This window comes from Trichoderma aggressivum, assembly GCF_033847375.1.
Source record: "Trichoderma aggressivum f. europaeum strain CBS 100526 chromosome Unknown scaffold_034, whole genome shotgun sequence".
NCBI lineage: Eukaryota > Fungi > Ascomycota > Sordariomycetes > Hypocreales > Hypocreaceae > Trichoderma > Trichoderma aggressivum.
The window spans coordinates 332,208-352,303 of NW_026946400.1; the positions used below are offsets into that span (position 1 = coordinate 332,208).

At 51.8% G+C, this 20,096-nt stretch overlaps 8 protein-coding genes across 8 annotated transcripts; 6 read left to right on the forward strand and 2 right to left on the reverse strand.

Moving 5' to 3' along the window:
- Positions 1-1,398: 1,398 nt before the first annotated feature.
- Triagg1_7642 (uncharacterized protein) lies at positions 1,399-3,292 on the reverse strand (the record flags this gene model as incomplete). The annotated part of the gene is made up of 4 exons (XM_062902400.1): positions 1,399-1,860; positions 1,919-3,035; positions 3,089-3,207; positions 3,248-3,292. 4 exons carry the CDS (start codon positions 3,290-3,292, stop codon positions 1,399-1,401), a joined length of 1,743 nt encoding a protein of 580 aa, XP_062753467.1.
- A 669-nt stretch (positions 3,293-3,961) lies between these two features.
- On the forward strand, positions 3,962-6,558 carry Triagg1_7643 (uncharacterized protein; the record flags this gene model as incomplete). The annotated part of the gene is made up of 3 exons (XM_062902401.1): positions 3,962-5,018; positions 5,072-5,275; positions 5,351-6,558. 3 exons carry the CDS (start codon positions 3,962-3,964, stop codon positions 6,556-6,558), a joined length of 2,469 nt encoding a protein of 822 aa, XP_062753468.1.
- A 1,435-nt stretch (positions 6,559-7,993) lies between these two features.
- Positions 7,994-10,235, forward strand: Triagg1_7644 (uncharacterized protein; the record flags this gene model as incomplete). The annotated part of the gene is made up of 5 exons (XM_062902402.1): positions 7,994-8,131; positions 8,194-8,378; positions 8,435-8,675; positions 8,746-9,993; positions 10,056-10,235. 5 exons carry the CDS (start codon positions 7,994-7,996, stop codon positions 10,233-10,235), a joined length of 1,992 nt encoding a protein of 663 aa, XP_062753469.1.
- Positions 10,236-11,396: 1,161 nt separating this feature from the next.
- Positions 11,397-12,267, forward strand: Triagg1_7645 (uncharacterized protein; the record flags this gene model as incomplete). The annotated part of the gene is made up of 2 exons (XM_062902403.1): positions 11,397-11,459; positions 11,542-12,267. The coding sequence occupies 2 exons, from the start codon at positions 11,397-11,399 to the stop codon at positions 12,265-12,267; spliced, it is 789 nt and encodes a 262-aa protein (XP_062753470.1).
- A 435-nt stretch (positions 12,268-12,702) lies between these two features.
- On the forward strand, positions 12,703-14,242 carry Triagg1_7646 (uncharacterized protein; the record flags this gene model as incomplete). Its single annotated transcript, XM_062902404.1, has 5 exons — positions 12,703-13,219; positions 13,287-13,456; positions 13,522-13,821; positions 13,902-14,042; positions 14,123-14,242. The coding sequence occupies 5 exons, from the start codon at positions 12,703-12,705 to the stop codon at positions 14,240-14,242; spliced, it is 1,248 nt and encodes a 415-aa protein (XP_062753471.1).
- Positions 14,243-15,544: 1,302 nt separating this feature from the next.
- Positions 15,545-17,254, forward strand: Triagg1_7647 (uncharacterized protein; the record flags this gene model as incomplete). The annotated part of the gene is made up of 1 exon (XM_062902405.1): positions 15,545-17,254. The coding sequence occupies one exon, from the start codon at positions 15,545-15,547 to the stop codon at positions 17,252-17,254; it is 1,710 nt and encodes a 569-aa protein (XP_062753472.1).
- A 141-nt stretch (positions 17,255-17,395) lies between these two features.
- Triagg1_7648 (uncharacterized protein) lies at positions 17,396-17,878 on the reverse strand (the record flags this gene model as incomplete). Its single annotated transcript, XM_062902407.1, has 1 exon — positions 17,396-17,878. The coding sequence occupies one exon, from the start codon at positions 17,876-17,878 to the stop codon at positions 17,396-17,398; it is 483 nt and encodes a 160-aa protein (XP_062753473.1).
- Positions 17,879-18,041: 163 nt separating this feature from the next.
- On the forward strand, positions 18,042-19,981 carry Triagg1_7649 (uncharacterized protein; the record flags this gene model as incomplete). The annotated part of the gene is made up of 4 exons (XM_062902408.1): positions 18,042-18,259; positions 18,317-18,543; positions 18,626-19,295; positions 19,432-19,981. 4 exons carry the CDS (start codon positions 18,042-18,044, stop codon positions 19,979-19,981), a joined length of 1,665 nt encoding a protein of 554 aa, XP_062753474.1.
- Between the last annotated feature and the right edge of the window lie 115 nt (positions 19,982-20,096).

Sequence of the window (20,096 nt, forward strand, 5' to 3'; positions counted from 1 at the left end):
GTCACAGTTTCTACCAGGATCAATGCCCTTCAGACCGCAACTTTTAATTCTAAATATAGGTAGAAAAGCCACTTAATTAAAAAAAAAAAAAAAAGGCTTGACAGACGTGTAATACGGAGCGGTTGATGTGCTACGTTGGGATGAAAAAGCTGTATGTCATGACCTTGAGCGGGCCTCTGTTTCATGGAGCGTAATCTTGGGCTTCAGTGGATTTGACAACCTATTTACTTGGGTGTCAAGAATTAATTAATAAAAAATACATATTTTATTTTCGAAAATATACTGAACGGTGCTTGGGCTTTGAAGGAAAAAACGGAAGAAAACGGCGCTGCTTTTGGTTTCCAGTATTGACCTTTCTTTCCTTATTCGTAAGAAGCAACCATATCAACTACAAGTTTATCCAAGTGTGTTCAATGAGAAATAATTGAACCAAGCGTATTCAATATGATAAAAAATCATGGTCATCCAATTGCATCGCTAACCCTCTAGATGTATGGATTAGAGCCCTTCTGTAAGTCCCTCTTGCAAGATGGTTTGTACTCCCAGCTATTTTAAAATCCGACCTGGCGCATTTCGTCCTCGAGATATGGCGTCTACTACATTAGTAGATATATACTTCCAGGATATCGGCTTGTATGGGGATACCAGGGTGCAGCTTTTGCATAGTTGTGTGAGCCTGGCTAGTCTCCGTTTCGTTGCAGGCAAAGCAAGTCAAAGAAGAACCGAGCTGAGTGAGCAAGTAATAAGACACTTGCGTGATATATAACATGATGAAGAACAAGAACATGTTGTCGATTGCCTGGAGCACCGCTTGATTTCTAGCAGCAGCGTTAACCCTGCGAGCAACATCATTCATCACCCCTGCTATGTTTCTTATCTGGCCGGCCCCTCGTCCTTGAAGCCTCTGGTTCATGGTGGCTGCTCGTGATTGAGAGTCAAGTTATCTGCTTGCTGATGGCAGGTGCCCTTATTCGAATAGTGTTGCTTTGAAATTGTTTCATCCGTGCAGTTGGACGCAACAGGTCAATCTCGACGTGTTGACCTGTGGAGGGTAATGGTGAGTGTGATCCGTGGCCCGTCATTTGAAAGGATCGCTACGGCTTCTTATAACTTGGTAAATTATTCCACAAGGTCGCCATGGGCATTCTTTGGTAGAGTCCATGAACCTTATTGTATGCCTGTATAACTTGTAGCAAATAACGTTATGAGCCACAACCTCTATTTCTCAAACAGACTTCAAAGGCTTTGATAACCTTTTGGCAAAACGCAGGCAAAATGTCTTCATAAATTTTGTAGATTGATTTAGATTATCAACTCGCAGCGACGAGCAAAATGGTTTCTATTTGACCAACCAGGCTTTTTGTATGACCCCTTATCTATGTTCAGACTCAAGCTCCCTTAAAAATCATTCTCGTCAGAGCCAGCCACAATGACGTTGTTAACCTTGAGCACCATGCGACACAGCTGTGTTGCCAGCTGCAGCTGCTGCTTCTTGCTAATCAGCGGGTCAATGACAAAGGCGGCCTTCATATCGTTGTCGCCACGTCCCATGCAGTCAACACCGAGCTTTCCTCGGTCGCTGGGTCCGGCCTTGACCTGCTGGCTCTTCACCTCCGCCAAGGTTGAGATGGAGTTGAGGCCGCTGTTCTCGGCCAGGGCCATGGGAACGGCATCCAGGGCCTCGGCGAAGGCACGCATGGCGTACTGCTCCAAGCCGGGGGTCTTGCCGGCGGCATCCTCAACTGCCAGAGAGCAAGCAATCTCGGCAGCACCGCCTCCGTAGACGACTCGGTTGTCTCTTACAAGGTTTCGTACAACGCAGAGCGCATCGTGTAGTGAGCGCTTGGCCTCGTCGATGATCTAGACATCCCATGTTAGCTGAAAGAAACTCGAAGGGTATTAACACAACCATTCATACCATCTTGTTGCTTCCGCGCACGAAAACGGTCACGGCTCGGGTGTTTGCGCACTCCTCAATGACCAGCATCTTCTCTCTCGTTGTTCCAAACGACATTTCTCTGACGATGCCGGCGGAACCCAGCTTCTCTGCCTTCAGATCCTCAAAGCGAGGCACTATCCTGCCGTTGGTTGCAATAGCAATCAATTCAATCTCAGGTCCACCGACCCACCGCACAGCGGGAAGCTGGTTCTGGAGCAACAGGTGGTTTGCCTCGTCATCAAAACCCCACTGGCAGATGGCCAAGTTGGCGCCAGTGTCCTTGATCTGCTGAATCATCTCAATAAACTTCTCCTTCTCGTAGTTTTGCAGCTTTTTGAACTCCTCTACACTTGTGATATCGAGGTGGTGCTTGGTCTTGGGCTTGGGGGGCTCGAAAGCGCATGTCAGGATGGCAATCTTGGCATCCTTGACCTCTGAGGGCATCTGGGGATGAGAGAAATCCTTGTCGATGATCACGCCCTTGACAAGAATGGTGTCCTCGAGAGCGCCACCAACCTTGCCATCGACCTTGATCAAATCGAAATCCACGTCTTTCCGCTCGAGGTCAGCCACCGACAGAACGGCGTCAACGGCAATGTTGGCAAACTGGTCATGAGCCTTGGAGACAATCTTGCTTCCCAAACTTGTTCGCGCCACCTTGAGCAGGTTGGAAGTCTCCTCCTTTGTAAACTCGATGGTATCTGAGATTTTGTCCAACTCGGCGACAGCGATGTCGCAGGCTTGGTCGTAGCCGTCGGCGATGCGGATAGGGTGGATGCCCTTGTCGATGAGGTCAGCGGCCTGCTCCAGGAGGGCGCCCGCCAGGACGACCACACCCGTAGTGCCGTCACCAATCTCCTCGTCTTGTGATTTCGAAAGCTCCACCAGCAGCTTGGCAACGTGGTTGCTGACTTCCATCTGCTGGAGAATGGTGGCTCCATCGTTCGTGACCGTGATGTCGCCGTCTGGAGAGATTAGGATCTTGTCGAGACCGCGAGGGCCGAGTGACGTCTTGACGAGGTTGGCAACTGTTCGGGCGGCGAGGATGTGTGACTTGACAGCTTCGTTGCCAAACTGGCGCTTCTTCTTCCCCTGACTAGACCGCCGTTAGATGATGTCGAGGGGCACGCACGGCGTCCTGGAACTTACTCTCTGACGACAATGAAGGGCCGACCTTGCTCATCCTTAATCACCGCCGCTGCGCGTTGGATATTAGCTGTGGTCTCGAGGTCATCGTCGGGCCAGCATCGATTTACCGTTGGAAACATCTAGATCTAAATTGCGTGTCTGTTAGTTTCCACGCCTCACCCCTGACAAATCGTTGGACTTGATCTCGGACATACTCAGCGACATTTTGGCTGGGGGGAACTTGCGATCAAATGTACACAAGACAACAGGAATCAATCAATCTCGGCACCAAATGAATGATCCCCCGTGATTTGGCGACAGAGTATAGCTTCAAGCTTCCACGATCGTGCCCGAATTTTTCGGCCGTTTGGGGGGAAGTTGCCTACAACTCCCACTACACAGGGTGCGGGACACGGACTAAGAAAAGTCCGCCACCGGTCACCCCGCCAAAGTATCAAGCTCCTGGAAATGCCCCTCCATGACTTAATCAAGGAGGCACGAGCATGGTTTAGCACTTGATGCGCCTCCGACAAATAAACTTGGAGCTAGACAAACTGCCTTTGTACGATTTAATATTGGCCATTCTCTTGTCTGTCCTTTTTACTCTTCATTCTTCTTTTCGTCTCTACAACATTAGATTTTGCTACCAGCATTCGCAACAGCTTCGTCACATCGCAAGGCGCACTGCAAACCAGGAGGCGACGTCTGCCTAAGTCCATGAGTCAACCCCGAACTTTCGTCACATGAAGTACAACTAGTGCCGGGAAATCGCAGGCATTCCTCACTCTCACCCTCCTCCATCTCCCTGCAAATCCACCACGAAGATTCGCCCTCTTTCTACATACAACCAGGCTCCAGTAACGCCCGACAAAACAATCTGTGGGCAGAATCGCAATGGCGCCTCCAACATACGACGACGACGATTTCGTCGACCAGTACGACGACCTTGAAGAGGAGGAGGACGAGCTGAGCCCCGAAGACAAGATCGCCATGCAAAATGGCACAGCAGAAGTGCGCAAGGCTCTTGGGGTGGAAGCAGGCAAAGTCACAGCCGCGCAAATACAGGAGGCACTATGGCATTACTACTACGACGTCGATAAATCTGTCGCCTATTTGACAAAGACCTTCATTGCGCCAGCGCCAAAACCAGCGCCAAAGAAGGCACCTGAAGGTAAGCACGGCGCGTTCTCTTTACCTGCCAAGCAAGCCTTGTTTTTGCGAACCTTTGGAGAAGACGATGAATCACCTGGGCACAATGCATATTCCACCACCATTTGCGACATCCACCGTCTCGCTTGCGCGTTTCCCACTACAGAGAAGCCTCAGATACCCCCGACTTTTTTCGACGATATGCCATGGTTAGACATACCGAGGGTCCGAGAAACCGTGTTTATTGAGCCGCCGCACCCTCGTGGTGGGCTTATGGGAGGTAGCGGTGCTGCTCCCAAGATGTCTAAGCTTCAAGCCCTGGCTGCGCTGCGGAAGAAAAAGAATGAAGAGAAGAAAGCTCAAGAAAAAGCCGTTCCGCTGGAAAGCGAAGTGACAAAGCTTTCTATTTCTGATACAAACAAAGAAAACATTGGTCCGATCTCAAAGCTCAAAGACCAAAGTTCACAACTCAACTCAACTGTGGCCTCTGTTTTGGAAACAGAGAAGGGAGAGACAACATCAGACAACACCGGCGACTCTCTAGGGGAAGACACCAGCTTGCCAACTATCACTGACTACAAACCCGATACCGATATCAAACCTGAAGAAGCAAAGCAGGTGGTAGGCCACAGTCATGCTCCTTCTGCATTTGCACGGACGCTTTTCGGGTCGGCTTCAGAGGGAGAGGAAACGCGCAGGCGGGATGTTTTCGCAATGCCCTATACCCAATCACCTTCCTTTCTCGCAACCGCTTTCTCCGAACCCAGCCCAGACGATATTGTGCTCGCGGCCCGGGCCAAAGGTTCGAATTTTGCTAAGGCGAAATGATGGGCTAATTCTAATTTTTTGATCCAGCGGGAAAGAAAGCTCCAGCGGCGGCGGCGAAAGCTCCCAAGAAGTCCCAAAAGAGCGAAGATGCATCAAAAGAAGCTGGGCTTGCAAGCAGCGTCTCAAGTCTCAAAGTCAGCGACGCCCCACCTCCCAAGAACAAAGGCCTCGATGTTCTCAAAGAGTTTGAGCAGAGCGCTAGCAAGAAGAATGCAAGCTTTGTAGTAGTCGGTAGGTTTACCCATATCCATACCCTCAAAATTGGCCTTGTTTGAGAACATTGTCACTGAAGCTAAGTCGTACAAGGTCACGTCGATGCTGGCAAGAGTACATTAATGGGTCGACTTCTTCTGGAGCTTAAGCTTGTGGAAGAGCGTACGGTGGATAAATACCGCCGGCAGGCCGAGAAAACCGGAAAACAGTCGTTTGCCCTGGCTTGGGTCATGGACCAGAGAAGCGAGGAAAGAGACAGAGGAGTGACAATAGACATCGCCACAAACCATTTTGAAACCGAATCAACCAAGTTTACGATTCTAGATGCGCCAGGGCATCGGGACTTTGTGCCCAATATGATTGCTGGCGCTAGTCAGGCGGATTTTGCCATTCTGGTTATCGACGCCAACACCGGAGCTTACGAGAAGGGTTTGAAAGGACAGACGCGAGAGCATGTTTTGCTTCTACGAAGCTTGGGCGTGCAACGCCTGATAGTTGCCGTGAACAAGCTCGACATGGTTGGGTGGTCCCAGGACAGGTTCCAAGAAATCTCAGAGGAAGTCTCCGGCTTCTTGACAGGTCTGGGATTCCAGGAAAAGTCTGTCACGTTCATCCCTATATCGGGCTTGAACGGAGATAACATTGTCAAGAGAACAGATGATGCTCTTGGGGCTTGGTACAAGGGCCCTACTTTAATAGAGGGCCTAGAAGCCTCAGGACCGTCTACCGTGCGGTCTTTGAAGAAACCTTTTCGAATGGCCATTTCAGAGATTTTCCGCTCACAACAAGGAACTACGACGCTTGCTGGTCGTATCGATTCTGGTACTATTCAAGTTGGAGATGCTCTGTTGGTGCAACCTAGCGGGGAATCAGCGTACATCAAGTCCATCATGCTCGATACCGAGGCCAAGGATTGGGCAGTGGCCGGTCAAAACGTCAGCGTTGCGTTGACAAACATTGATCCGATTCACATCAAGATTGGTGACATAATTTGCCACACGACAGACCCTATCGACATTGGTGACACGTTTACCATGAAGGCCATGGCATTTGAGCATCTGATGCCCATGCCGGTGGATCTCCACCGCGGCAGACTTCACGCAGCAGGCCAGATTCAATCAATAGCGGCTCTGCTTGACAAGGCCACCGGAGAAATCATCAAAAAGAAGCCCAAGGTAGTACAGCCCGGAGGAGTTGCTCGTGTCTTGATCAAGCTGGAGGCAAAGGTTCCTCTGGAGCCTGGACAGCGGGTTGTCATCCGAAGCGGGGGCGAGACCATTGCCGCCGGCTTGCTAGAGTAAAAGCATCACTGAGCAATCGTGGGTCTATATGGAATACGAGTATAATGATAGACTGGGCACATTGGAATAGCAAAACAAAGAAACATTGATAGACAAAGAATACATCAGATCCAAGTGTTGAATTCGGTACGCCATTTGGCGATGTTGGTCCTCTCGGCGGCTGACCGGTTTCACAAGGCCGAATGCGGCAAGTGGTTTAGAAGCGCGATACCCGGCGCCTATTCCCTGCTGGTATGAGTATAGTACCCAATCCACAGTAATACAAAGGCCATTGCCGTTGATGCCCCGCCGAGAACGGATTACTCGCCGCTGTCTTTGTAGTTGCTCATTTGTGTCGACTATTTTTATCAGGTAGCTATAGTGATCAAGATGGTGAGTGGAGCGTCAGGACATGTTGCTGATACTGTATACGAAGTAGACTTCAGCCTCGCTGTGGCAAAACTACGTGGCAATGCCGCCACGGTGGCAGATGGATGTGATTCCAACGGGCTCTGTCGGGTTCTAAGCCGGTATCCACTCGGCTGCCGCCGGTTACTCCAAGTGTGAATAGATGTTCCACGGAGCACGAGTACAGCGTTGGCGGCTGTTACTCGGAGAGATGAGATCCCTCGTACATGTAAGCATATAGCAGAGCAACAACGTGGCCAGAACGGTTTGTTAGAGCAGCTTCCTCTTCCGTTGCCGCATTGTGCCTAATCAGCCAAGCCGCCGGGTCTCCATCACTGACAAGCCGAAGCCATCTGAGTCACGTTCTCGGAATAGCATCGAAATTCTTCCGTCAGCGCGGCGTAGTGCGACAAAGAGGTACAAGTAGAGGCCACATTTGCCTTGTGAGGGGCAAAATGGGGAAATGGGCTGGGTGTTGGCGGTTCACAGAGGCTCCGAGTTAGGTAGGTCAAGTTGTTTGGCCCGGTCTCTGGGCGCTGTCAACGGTACATTGCACGCGGCAGAGTACATACATCGGATGCAGACTCTATTGAACATTTACACTGTGAACCATCATCAATATGTTGGTGCAAGTCACAGTGCGAAGATGTGCCAGATCGCCCAGTCGCTTTGGCTCCGAAAATAAGACCCCTGTCACGTGGGGCTGAATGCTCCGGGGGCCCTGTTTGGCTCGCACAGGGACCCGTGCCTTGAACCTACCTGAAATCTGGCCTTTTTGAGCCTTCTGGACACCTCAACTTTTTCTGGGGCAATTCATAAAGTGGCTGATCGTCACCTCTCGTCTTCAACCCATTTTTTCCCCTTCTTCTCTCCAGCAAAGATACCCCCTCATCTGGTTCACAAAACCGGCCTGAGGACAAATAGAGCTCGCTCGCTGCGTTAGATCGCTGCGCATTTCTTTTTTTCTTTTCCTCTTCTTCACAACTGCCGGGCCTGTACTTTACGCGGGGCATCTAGAGAGATCCTTCTTTCACACATATTCTTCACAATGGCTCGTTCACGGAGCTCCCTGGCCTTGGGCCTGGGTCTGCTCTGCTGGATCACTCTTCTCTTCGCCCCTCTGGCATTCGTCGGAAAGGTCAATGCCAGCGATGAGGCGGACAGCTACGGAACCGTTATCGGAATTGTAAGTCGACAACCCCGCCATGGGTATTTGGTGGCCGCTTGTTAACACGTTTTCTCTCCCAGGATCTTGGTACTACCTACAGCTGCGTCGGTGTGATGCAGAAGGGCAAGGTTGAGATTCTCGTCAACGACCAGGGTAACCGAATTACTCCTTCCTACGTGGCCTTTACCGATGAGGAGCGACTGGTTGGCGACTCTGCCAAGAACCAGGCCGCCGCCAACCCCACCAACACCGTCTACGATGTCAAGTCAGTAACAAGTTGAACCATCCATTTGTACGAGCACGTTGCTAACCATTGCGCAGGCGATTGATTGGTCGCAAGTTCAACGAGAAGGAGATCCAGGCCGACATCAAGCACTTCCCCTACAAGGTCATTGACCGCGATGGAAAGCCCATTGTCCAGGTTCAGGTCAACGGCCAGAAGAAGCAGTTCACTCCCGAGGAGGTTTCTGCCATGATTCTCGGAAAGATGAAGGAGGTCGCCGAGTCCTACTTGGGCAAGAAGGTCACCCACGCCGTCGTTACCGTCCCTGCCTACTTCAACGTAAGTTTTCCTTTGGTGTCTGAAAAGTAGGAGAGGAAAAAAAAGAGCGAGTTTGCTAACGGCTTGGTAGGACAACCAACGTCAAGCCACCAAGGACGCCGGTATCATTGCCGGTTTGAACGTCCTCCGAATCGTCAACGAGCCCACTGCCGCCGCTATTGCCTACGGTCTGGATAAGACCGATGGCGAGCGCCAGATCATTGTCTACGATCTTGGTGGTGGTACCTTTGATGTTTCTCTCCTGTCCATCGACAACGGTGTCTTCGAGGTCTTGGCTACCGCCGGTGACACCCACCTTGGTGGTGAGGACTTTGACCAGAGAATCATCAACTACCTGGCCAAGGCCTACAACAAGAAGAACAGCGTCGACATCACCAAGGATCTCAAGGCCATGGGCAAGTTGAAGCGTGAGGCCGAAAAGGCCAAGCGAACTCTCTCTTCCCAGATGAGCACCCGTATTGAGATTGAGGCCTTCTTCGAGGGCAACGACTTCTCCGAGACTCTTACCCGAGCCAAGTTTGAGGAGCTCAACATAGATCTTTTCAAGAAGACCCTCAAGCCTGTTGAGCAGGTTCTCAAGGACGCCAACGTCAAGAAGAGCGAGGTCGACGACATCGTTCTAGTCGGTGGTTCCACTCGTATCCCTAAGGTTCAGTCCCTGATTGAGGAGTACTTTGGTGGCAAGAAGGCTTCCAAGGGTATCAACCCCGATGAGGCTGTCGCTTTCGGTGCCGCCGTCCAGGCTGGTGTCCTCTCCGGAGAGGAAGGTACCGAGGAGATTGTTCTCATGGACGTCAACCCCCTGACCCTCGGTATCGAGACCACTGGCGGAGTCATGACCAAGCTCATTCCCCGCAACACCCCCATCCCCACCCGCAAGAGCCAGATCTTCTCGACTGCTGCTGATAACCAGCCCGTCGTCCTGATCCAGGTCTTCGAGGGTGAGCGTTCCATGACCAAGGACAACAACATCCTGGGCAAGTTCGAGCTTACCGGCATCCCCCCTGCTCCCCGTGGCGTTCCCCAGATTGAGGTTTCCTTCGAGCTTGATGCCAACGGTATCCTCAAGGTCTCTGCCCACGACAAGGGCACCGGCAAGCAGGAGTCCATCACCATCACCAACGACAAGGGCCGTCTCACCCAGGAGGAGATTGACCGCATGGTCGCCGAGGCCGAGAAGTTCGCCGAGGAGGACAAGGCTACCCGCGAGCGCATTGAGGCCCGTAACGGTCTTGAGAACTACGCTTTCAGCCTGAAGAACCAGGTCAACGATGAGGAGGGTCTTGGTGGCAAGATTGACGAGGAGGACAAGGAGACTGTAAGTTGAACCCGGCGCAACCATGACTCTTATATCATTATCAGCTGCTAACATTGAACCAGATCCTTGACGCTGTTAAGGAGGCTACCGAGTGGCTCGAGGAGAACGGCGCCGACGCCACCACCGAGGACTTTGAGGAGCAGAAGGAGAAGCTGTCCAACGTCGCCTACCCCATCACCTCCAAGATGTACCAGGGTGCTGGTGGCTCCGAGGACGACGGTGACTTCCACGACGAACTGTAAAAAAAATTGCATAGATGTTTATCTTTTAGAGGAACCAAAAGAAGTTCCCTGGTGTTATCGTCGGTTATGACGCGGAAATGTTTTTAGTCTATAACAAAAATATGAATGCAACCTTGCAAATGTAAAGTGGAAGCATGTATTGAACCTTGAATTAATAGACCGTGTGCCTGTGATGGAATGTGAAAGTTAATTACGTGCAGTGCCTTGTGTTCCATATACTACTACCTAATACTTGATCTGGTGTTGTGTTGTGTTAGTACCTAGTATCTCGTTAGAGTGAAGCCTTAAAGACAACCCCCCCCCTTTTTTTTTCTACTCAGGGGGGGATTAAGGTGATCATTGTGGACTTGTATCATTATACAGTTATTGGTCGATGGACATGTGTTGATTGCTATTGAAGCTATTCTGATAGAACTGTATGTCTCTTCCATCGCGGCGGCTCGTCTGTATTTTGCACTTTACAATGTCATGACATAACATAAACCGTCAACAATGCCAAAGATATATATGGCTAGATACGTGTATTGTTTTGTATTTATAAAACGTGCTAATGCGGAATACGCTGCAAATTTATAGGCCATGTTCGCTGTAGTAGGCTGGTGTTTGCAATGCAAGTCACACAGGCGCCAGTGAATAGAGGTACATAGATACTTTGCGACTATATCTTTGAGCAGCCAGGTGACTCGCAGCCAGGTGACTCGCAGCCAGGAAATTCTCTACCTTCCATCACTGCCAAATCTTAGTCCATCTGTGACGCAAGGCGATTTTGCAGTGTGCACTGGGGGGAAGATATCAGTTTCCTACGACTGTTGATGGGGATTTGAGGCGCGCCTGGAAGAAGAGAGAGAGAGAGAACTTGAGCAACGAGAGTCGGTATCGAGGCGTTTTGATATCTCGTCGTTTGGTCTTTTGAAGAGAATCATAGGCGTAGCTGTTCCACACGGGCCGAATTTCCATCTTTCACCATTATTGAAGGATCACGTCTTTTCAGGAGCGAAACACCACCTTCACCCTCTTGAGCCAGCTGACGCAGCCAACGTCTTGAGTTATCATCACGGTGACTCGAGGAAAGCATTCACAAAGGACGAGCGAGCGAGAGCTAGAGAGCTGCACAAAGATAATTCAGACTCCATCGTCGACCCGACTACAACAACAGACAACATGGCTGATGATACTCAGGCCGATGACCTTCTCATTCTTGATGAGAAATCCGCACCCCGCGCGGTAAGTTGTATCTTTCTCTCTGGGTTGATTCTGAGCAGACACATTGCACAGAACAAATACTTACTCGAGATCATGCTTGCAGGCTAGTCGAGCGAGCACTATCAGCGAGCCGCAGGACACCATGGATCTGGATGACCCTGCTGCGACAACTCCAAAACCTCGGCGTAAAAAGACTGATGATGCCAAGAAGGTTACCGAACATACGGAGGATCAAGAAGAAGATAGCCAGGAACAGCTAGTGGTGAACCTCCTCGAAATGGTCGTAGGTGCTACTCCGGATGACTTGGCCACTCAACAGGACGAGATAACAAGCACCTTGCTTCGCCTCAAGGAACTTCAAGACAAGCAGCCACCCAAGGTCTCGTTCAACCCATCCATTGCCAATAGCCGCCGTGAGCGCCTCGAGGGCACACTCATCTATCTCACCTCCGAGCTCTCGGCCATACCAGCCTCTAACTGGGCATCTTACAAGAAGAAGCTCATCCGGTTCTGCGAGTCCGAGACCATCATCAACATGGAATTCCCACAGCGTCTCTTGAAGGTTATGGACATCGTCTATCTGCCTGAGGAATTGGAAGCAATCCCAAGAGAAGAGTTTGGCAGAATGCAAAGCGTGGCGAGGGTTTGTGCTACGGCTGCCCAGGCCATGGGCCCAGACGGCGAGAATACGGATGGCCTGGCGGAGAAGTGGGTTAGTGCCAAGGTGCAAGATCTTGAGTTCTTGAAGAAGATGTTTGGCTCGATGCGAAACACGTTCCGGGCCTCTGGGTTTGAGCACACGAGGATGCCTTGGGAGACGCAGGATTAAGCATGGGAAATTGATGAGCGGATCTGAGGATTTGTATGGATTTATACGGTGATCTTTTGGTATCAGGGTGATGGTGGCTAGATTCCGGCTTATCATTGTGCTGGAACAAGATTCCAGAGGCAATTTCACCGTAGATTCGCTAATATCAACCGAGTAGAGAAAAGAATGAGAGATTCCCGCTCTCACGTCTCGTTCACCCGAAGCTGTGATGACTTTGTATGAATCCATTATAAGCGGCCCGTTATATAAATCTTGGTCACGTGATAGCGCGGAGGCAGCTCATTTCTACGACGCGCTCTCGCGCCATGGATGACGACATCGAATCAGCCCTTCACAAAGGCGTAGCAACAAAGAGCGTTTGTTTTTCCTTACTTCCTCATCGTAGCTAGCCATTGGGATTCTGGAATTGCACCCGAAGCTTTTGAATATTCAATTATGCCTGCTGTGAAACGATCTGCTCCTAAGCAGGAGGCCGGCGGCACGCGCCGGCGATCTGGCCGCTTATCTAGCACACAGCTGAAGAGCGCCTATTTTGAAGGTTCAAGCGACGACGAGGAAGAAGAGAAGGTTCTTTCTGGACGCAAGAAGCGCGTAACTCAACCAAAGAAGCGATCTAGACACGCAGAGAGCGAATCCGAAGGAGAGCAGTTCAAAGAAGACTCGGAAGAGGAAGCAGAAGTACAGCCGAAAAAGAGATCCCGCGGACGTCCTGCTAAGAAAGCCAAAGAGGAATCTGAAGAGGATCAGTACAATGATGTGCCTGAAGACGAAGACAACAAGGACGATGAGGATGATGAAGAGGATGATGACGGGCCGAGAAAGGTCGAGATTATCCCATTGGAGAAGATGAGAGATACGGGAGGTGTGGAGTACGAGGACCACAAGGTGCACAAAAACACTATGCTGTTTCTCAGGGACTTGAAGGCGAACAACAAGAGGCCGTGGCTTAAGGGTGAGTGTTTCGAGTACCCCAGCCTTCTATCCTCCACCTTCATATAGACTGACGAAGAAGACTATAGCACATGATGGAGAGTACAGGAGAGCGTTGAAGGATTGGCAGTCGTTTGTCGAAACGACAACGCAGACGCTTATTGAAGTCGACGAGACCATCCCCGAGTTGCCCGCCAAGGACGTCATATTTCGCATCCACCGCGATATTCGCTTCAGCAAAGATCCCACCCCGTACAAGGTAGGCCACTCTTCATTCCATCGTCCTCCAAAAAGACTCTCTTCTCACTCTCAATCAAAACACAGCCTCACTTTTCCGCCGCGTGGTCTCGCACGGGCCGCAAAGGTCCTTACGCAGTGTATTACATCCACTGCGAGCCCAAGTCTGCCTTCATCGGTGGCGGCCTCTGGCATCCGGAGGCGGCATACCTGACGAAGCTGCGGCAGAGCATCGACGAGAGGCCGCAGAGGTGGCGCCGAGCCTTTGATGACCCGCTCTTCAAGAAGGAGTTTTTCCCTTCAGTCAAGGCCAAAGATGGAGTCGAGGGCGTGGTTAAAGCCTTTGTGGCGAAGAATCAAGAGAATGCACTGAAAAAGAAGCCAATGGTATGCCGTTGCCGTGTCTTGTCATTTTGCTGCATTCCCCCACGTTTCCATCTAACGGTAGGCTGATTGTCTATTACTAGGGCTACGAGGTCACGCATCGTGATATAGAGCTCCTTAAGCTTCGAAACTACACCGTCGGGACCAAGATTGACGACGAACTGCTAAGCAGTGACGATGCGCAAGCAAAACTCAAGGACGTGCTGAGAGGCCTGTCTGGTTTTGTATGTTTTTCCCATTTACTACATTGATCTATCATCTCTCTCCGTCCAATTTTGAGTACATGCTAACTGTGGCTTAACAGGTTACTTTTCTTAACAGCATTGTTATGCCTGATCCTAATCTCGATGACGATGAGAGTGACGATGAAGACGGCGAGGACGGCGAGGAGCAGCATAGTGATGATGAAGAGGACGAAGAATAACTGAGCAGCTGTTTGATCCTGCGACTTGGTTAATTTGCGCAAATGATGTATCATACATGTTTACACATGCAGGGATGACGATGCATTTATATTTTAGAGGGCAACTGGATAAGTGGCTCAATCTGACAGGCCGCACGTTGTCTGAGCAACACAATCAAGCAGGCAATTCACCTTTCTTATCGTGCACGATCCCCGTCAAATCTCACCGGCCAAGCTCCTAGTCGACATGGATGAGAACAAGCGAACAGGCTTCCAATTCAATCGAAGCCATCATGCAGTACCAGCCAGCACGGGATTAATTCGTGCTGCAAATGGCACACTAACATCGAAACACAGCGGTCTCACCGCATTTCTCCCTCCCCAAGGCAGCAGTCATAAATCCCCAAGCAGCAGCATAAGACAAGGAGCGTCACTCAGTGGGGGGCCACGCACTCTCGGCAGAAGGCGATATCTGACACCGAGTCGGACGATGCCACCCAGACTCAGCCAGAGAAAAGGATGGATGTCGCCGATGGGGATCGGCAAAACGGCCCGTTGTTGCTGTCCCAGGACTGTCCAATGGTAAAGATGGATAACTCCAAGGGTAAAAGGTGGTGGTGGTGCCCCCCGCTTCCCCAAGATCGATCGCTTAGGCTCTCCGCATCTCCGGTTGATCCTCAAAGGCTGTGTTTGCTGAGAAGAGGTCATACGTCGACGCAGGCTATTAGCCGCAGGTGCACATGGCGTGTTTTGAGGTGGTGTTGTCCAACGATGTTTTGTGTTTGCCCTTTCGTGGGGGGACCCCGAAAGATAAGTACCAAATCGCATGACATAACGACGTCGTCCTGGATGTCCTGGGATTCGTCGTCTGCAGGTTTCAAGATTACATCTTGTGTTCCTGAATTCTGTCATGTTCGTCACACAATGTCTGGCTCTCATGCAGCCACAACCCACGTCAATGTCCGGGCAGGCGCCAGGATTGGAGAGTTTGTTATCCGTTAGTGGTGCAAATGACTGTGCATGGTGGCGGCGTCCGGCGTGGTTGAACGAGTGCGGCCATGGACACACGGCTTACTGAGGGGTCGCGGTGCGTGGCTAAACGTCATATAAGGGACTGTTTTGCTTTCTTCTCGTTGAACGACGGTTGGAAGCATTTTCTGATATAAGCTCGCGTTCAGGTGTGTCCTCTCTGCACTCTTGACTTATACATAGTTGCTGAGATCCCGTTCAAATTTTGATAACACACATGTGCTGATACTCGGTGGTTGAGATCATCACACCTTTGATTGACTATAATTACTTTGGAAAGAAAATAAAACAAGAATGACCCCAATTGCAACAAGCAATGGCGGCGCTAGAGGTGTTGCTGAAGGCAGGCCTCGTATCCTCATCCCGGAGAAGGTTTCACCAGACGGCATGGCAATGTTGGAGCCGCACTTTGACGTGGACGTCAAGCTGGGCTTGACTCCCGAGGAACTCATCTCTCAGATTCCGGGGTACCATGGTTTAATCGTCCGGTCCGAGACCAAAGTAACGGAAGAGGTTCTTGTTGCTGGCAAGAAGCTCCGCGTGGTGGCAAGGGCAGGTGTCGGTGTTGATAATATCAACGTGCCAGCGGCAACCTCGCGCGGCATCATTGTCGTCAACTCGCCTTCGGGAAACATCCTCGCCGCTGCGGAGCATACGATTGCTTTGCTACTTGCTAGTGCTAGGCATATTGGCAGGGCAGATGGAAGCTTAAAGCAGGGCGGCTGGGAACGGAGCAAGCTCGTGGGCATCGAGGTGGGACGGAAAGTCCTTGGCATTGTTGGGTTGGGCAAAGTCGGGATGAATGTGGCACGAATGGCAAAGGGCCTTGGCATGCAAGTCATTGCGGTCGATCCATATGCCAACCCGGACATGGCACGCCACGCGGGTGTTGACTTGGCGTCCACCTTGAAGGAGATGCTACCCGTTGTGGACTTTCTCACCATCCATACGCCACTGCTGGCAACAACGCTGGATCTTGTCGGTGAAGAAGAGTTCAAGTTGATGAAGAAGACTGCGAGAGTGCTCAACGTCGCAAGGGGAGGCGTATACAACGAAGCAGCGTTGGTCAAGGCCCTCGACGAAGGATGGATTGCAGGGGCTGGGATCGACGTCTTTACTTCGGAACCCCCAAAGCCAGACTCGGCGGCTGGGCAGATAACCAAGCATCCCAAAGTGGTGGCCACGCCTCACCTGGGAGCCTCCACGGTCGAGGCACAGGAAAACGTATCAATAGACGTGTGTACACAAGTGCTCGAGATCTTACGAGGCGGCCTTCCCACCAGCGCCGTCAACGCGCCAATCATCCTGCCCGAGGAGTATCGCAAGCTCCAGCCGTTTGTGCAACTGGTTGAGAAGATGGGGCGTCTCTACACGCAGCATTTCGTCAGGACCAAGGGAGGGCTGGTTGGCGGCCGCAACTTTGAGCTGATCTACCACGGCGACTTGGCGGGAATGTCCAACACGAAGCCGCTGTACGCGGCGCTGGTCAAGGGGCTGGTCGCGTCGTTCAGCGACTCCCACGTCAACATTGTCAACGCGGTGCTGATTGCCAAGGAAAAGGGTATCAAAATTAGCGAGACGCACTCGCACCAGCCGGGCGAGCAGACGTATGCGAACCTGGTGACACTGAGGGCACACGCGGAGGACGGCAGCGGAGAGCAAGTCATTGAGGGATACGCCTCGGGCAAACGGGTGTACATTTCCAAGCTGGACCGCTTCAACGCGACGTTTACTCCGGAGGGGACGATGATTTTCCTGCACAATTATGATGAGCCGGGCAAGATTGGGGGTGTCGGCATGGTGCTGGGCTCTCACGGGATCAATATCAGGTTCATGCAGGTCGCCAGCTTAGACGAAGACTCGAAGCAAGCTGAGGCAGATGCGGTGACAAGGGGGAACGAGGCTTTGATGATTTTGGGAATAGACAGGCTGGTGGATGAAGAGGTGATGGAGGGATTGAGGAGGTCGGAGGGAGTGTTGGACGTGGTGCTGGTGCAGCTGTGATTGCACCTTATCGATTAGCCATTGGTTTAGACACATGCCTTTGCCGGAGAAAGAGAGACGTTGGAGCACAGCTTAGATACTACTCTATTTGATTAGTGTTTTTATTCTGAATCAATCAGCTGCAAACAATGCGATACGATGCTAAGACAGTGGAATAGGAGCATGTGTGAGCAGGTAGAGGGCATACACATTAATGGACAGGTACGTACAGTGTACATCGGCCGTAGTGCGCTCTCCAGCACACGCTGCCGTACTGCCGAGCCGTGGGGCCGCTTTTGGCGCAGGAACCAGGCCAGTCGTCATAGCGCGCACGGTCCACTGGATTCCACCGAGGCCGCTAACCTTCCAGCGGCCCACAGAAGGCTCGAGCGTCCCAAAAAGCTTCCCGAGTTGTGCTGAGCTCCGACGACTCTCCTGCTGGCTACATCCAACCAAAACTCTCTCATCATCAAAACCTCGCGAGGTTGCGCAAGGGCTTTGGAAACCCCCCACGAGGCATCGGAATCGGCGCTGACTTTGGCAGACGAGCTTCTTCTTTTCACTCTCGCTCTTCCGCTTCTTCTCCTTCTCGGTCCTTGGTTCCTTCATCTCTTCGACGACGTCAGCTCGCGTTTTTGGCGACATTCGCCCGCGACCGTCAGCAGCCAGTGACTGCGGGTCCTTTTTTTCTCAGTCGCAACACCGAACGTGCCTTCATCAGGACAATTGGTCGGACATTTGACGGCCTCGATACCGGCGGTCTACGCATTCTTCGCTCGATCCGAGTCAGCCAGAAACTCATCCTGCTATGCCGAGGAGAGGAGCAACCGGAGGGCTTGCCAGCTTCCGCCCTGCTGTCCTCGGCTTGGGGCGAGTGCTCGGTCTCTGCTTGACGGCTTCGGCAGCACCAGTGTCGTCCTTGGCGGCGCCCGACCACCATGACACAAACACCCCCGTGTGGGTGCTGGCCGTCTCGTCGATGACGCTGGTTCTCCTAGGCGGTGCTTTTGCAGGCTTGACTATCGCGTACGTCTGCCCCAAACCCAACACATCCGAAGGCATGCGAAACTGACATTGCGGCAGATTGATGGGCCAAGACTCCATTTACCTCCAGGTCCTATCCGGCGACCCCGACGAACCGCAACACAAAAACGCAAAACGAGTCCTCAAGCTGCTCAACCGCGGAAAGCATTGGGTGCTCGTCACCTTGCTGCTCGCCAACGTCATCGTCAACGAATCGCTTCCTGTGGTGCTGGACCGCTTCTTGGGCGGCGGTGTTGCCGCTGTCGTGGGTAGTACAATTCTTATCGGTGAGCACCCCTGGCCTATCCTTGTCCTTTATTGTCTGTTTGCTTCCGTTGCCGCGTGCACCAAGACTAACCTTGAGCGTAGTCATCTTTGGCGAAATCGTGCCTCAATCGGTGTGCGTGAGATATGGCCTGCCTATTGGCGGATACATGTCCACGCCCGTCTTGATTCTCATGTACCTCTTGGGCCCAGTGGCATGGCCCACCGCGAAGCTGCTCGATTGGATTCTAGGAGAGGATCACGGCACATTGTACAAGAAGAGCGGCCTCAAGACGCTCGTGACGCTACACAAGTCTCTTGGCGAAGTGTCGGAACGATTGAACCAGGACGAGGTCACCATCATCACCGCCGTTCTAGATCTCAAGGACAAGCCCGTATCGGAAGTCATGACGCCCATGGACGACGTATTTACTCTTGCCGAGGACCACGTGTTGGATGAGGCCACCATGGATACGATACTCTCTTCCGGATACTCGAGAATTCCAATCTACCGCTCAGGCAAACCGACCGACTTTGTGGGCATGCTTCTTGTCAAGACGCTCATTACGTACGACCCTGAGGACCGGATTCCGGTTAGGGACGTGCAGTTGGGAGCTGTTGTGGAAACACGCCCCGAGACGAGCTGTTTGGACATAATCAATTTCTTCCAAGAAGGCAAATCGCACATGGTCCTGGTCTCTGAATTTCCCGGTTCTAACCACGGCGCTCTCGGTGTGGTCACTTTGGAAGATGTTATTGAAGAGCTTATTGGAGAGTGAGTAGAGTAGATGGGACTTTTTTTTTTTGTTTCCCTTTTCCCCTATCTTCTCTCTTCCTCCCCTCCCTATTCTTATCTTTTTTTCCCAACTGCTTGTGGCGCACTCTTACAGTTGCTGACACGAGGCATGCAGGGAAATTGTTGACGAATCAGATGTCTACGTCGACGTACACAAGGCAATTCGGCGTTTGACCCCTGCTCCCCGAGCTCACCGTAGACACAGCGACGTGCCAGGCGCGGGTGTGGCGGTTAGGAAGACGCCAGACCATGCGGGCAGCAACCATAACCATAAGCATACAGAAGGTCAGGATGTCGAAGTCGGCTCCTACAAGAGCGACTCGGGCCACCTTTTTGAGCGGCCTCCCAAAACTGCCGTGTTTATGAAGCGCCAACACTCAGCAGGACCCGACGGTCGCCTCGGGAAAAACACCGTACCTGTGAAGGCTTCACTCGACGAGATGCGACAGCAGCTGAAGCTTGGCCCTGCGAACCGCGCGGCGAACCCGTTGAGCAGCACACGAGGAAGCTTGTTCAAGATCAAGCAGGGCCTGGGAACGACGGTGGTGACAGCCACGACCCCTGACGCAAAGGTGACTGCTATCGGCGCAGAGGGCGCGGATGAGCACAATGAAAACACGCCGTTACTGGGCAAGGGGCAAAACGGTGCAAGTGAGCGGCGGTGATACGAAAATGCAGATCCCGAGTGTGCATGGAACAGGAGGAAACACGACAGAGAATGGATGATGTCAAAAGAGAAACCCAAAAAAATGTTATGCTGGTCACTGGGTCGCAAAAAGT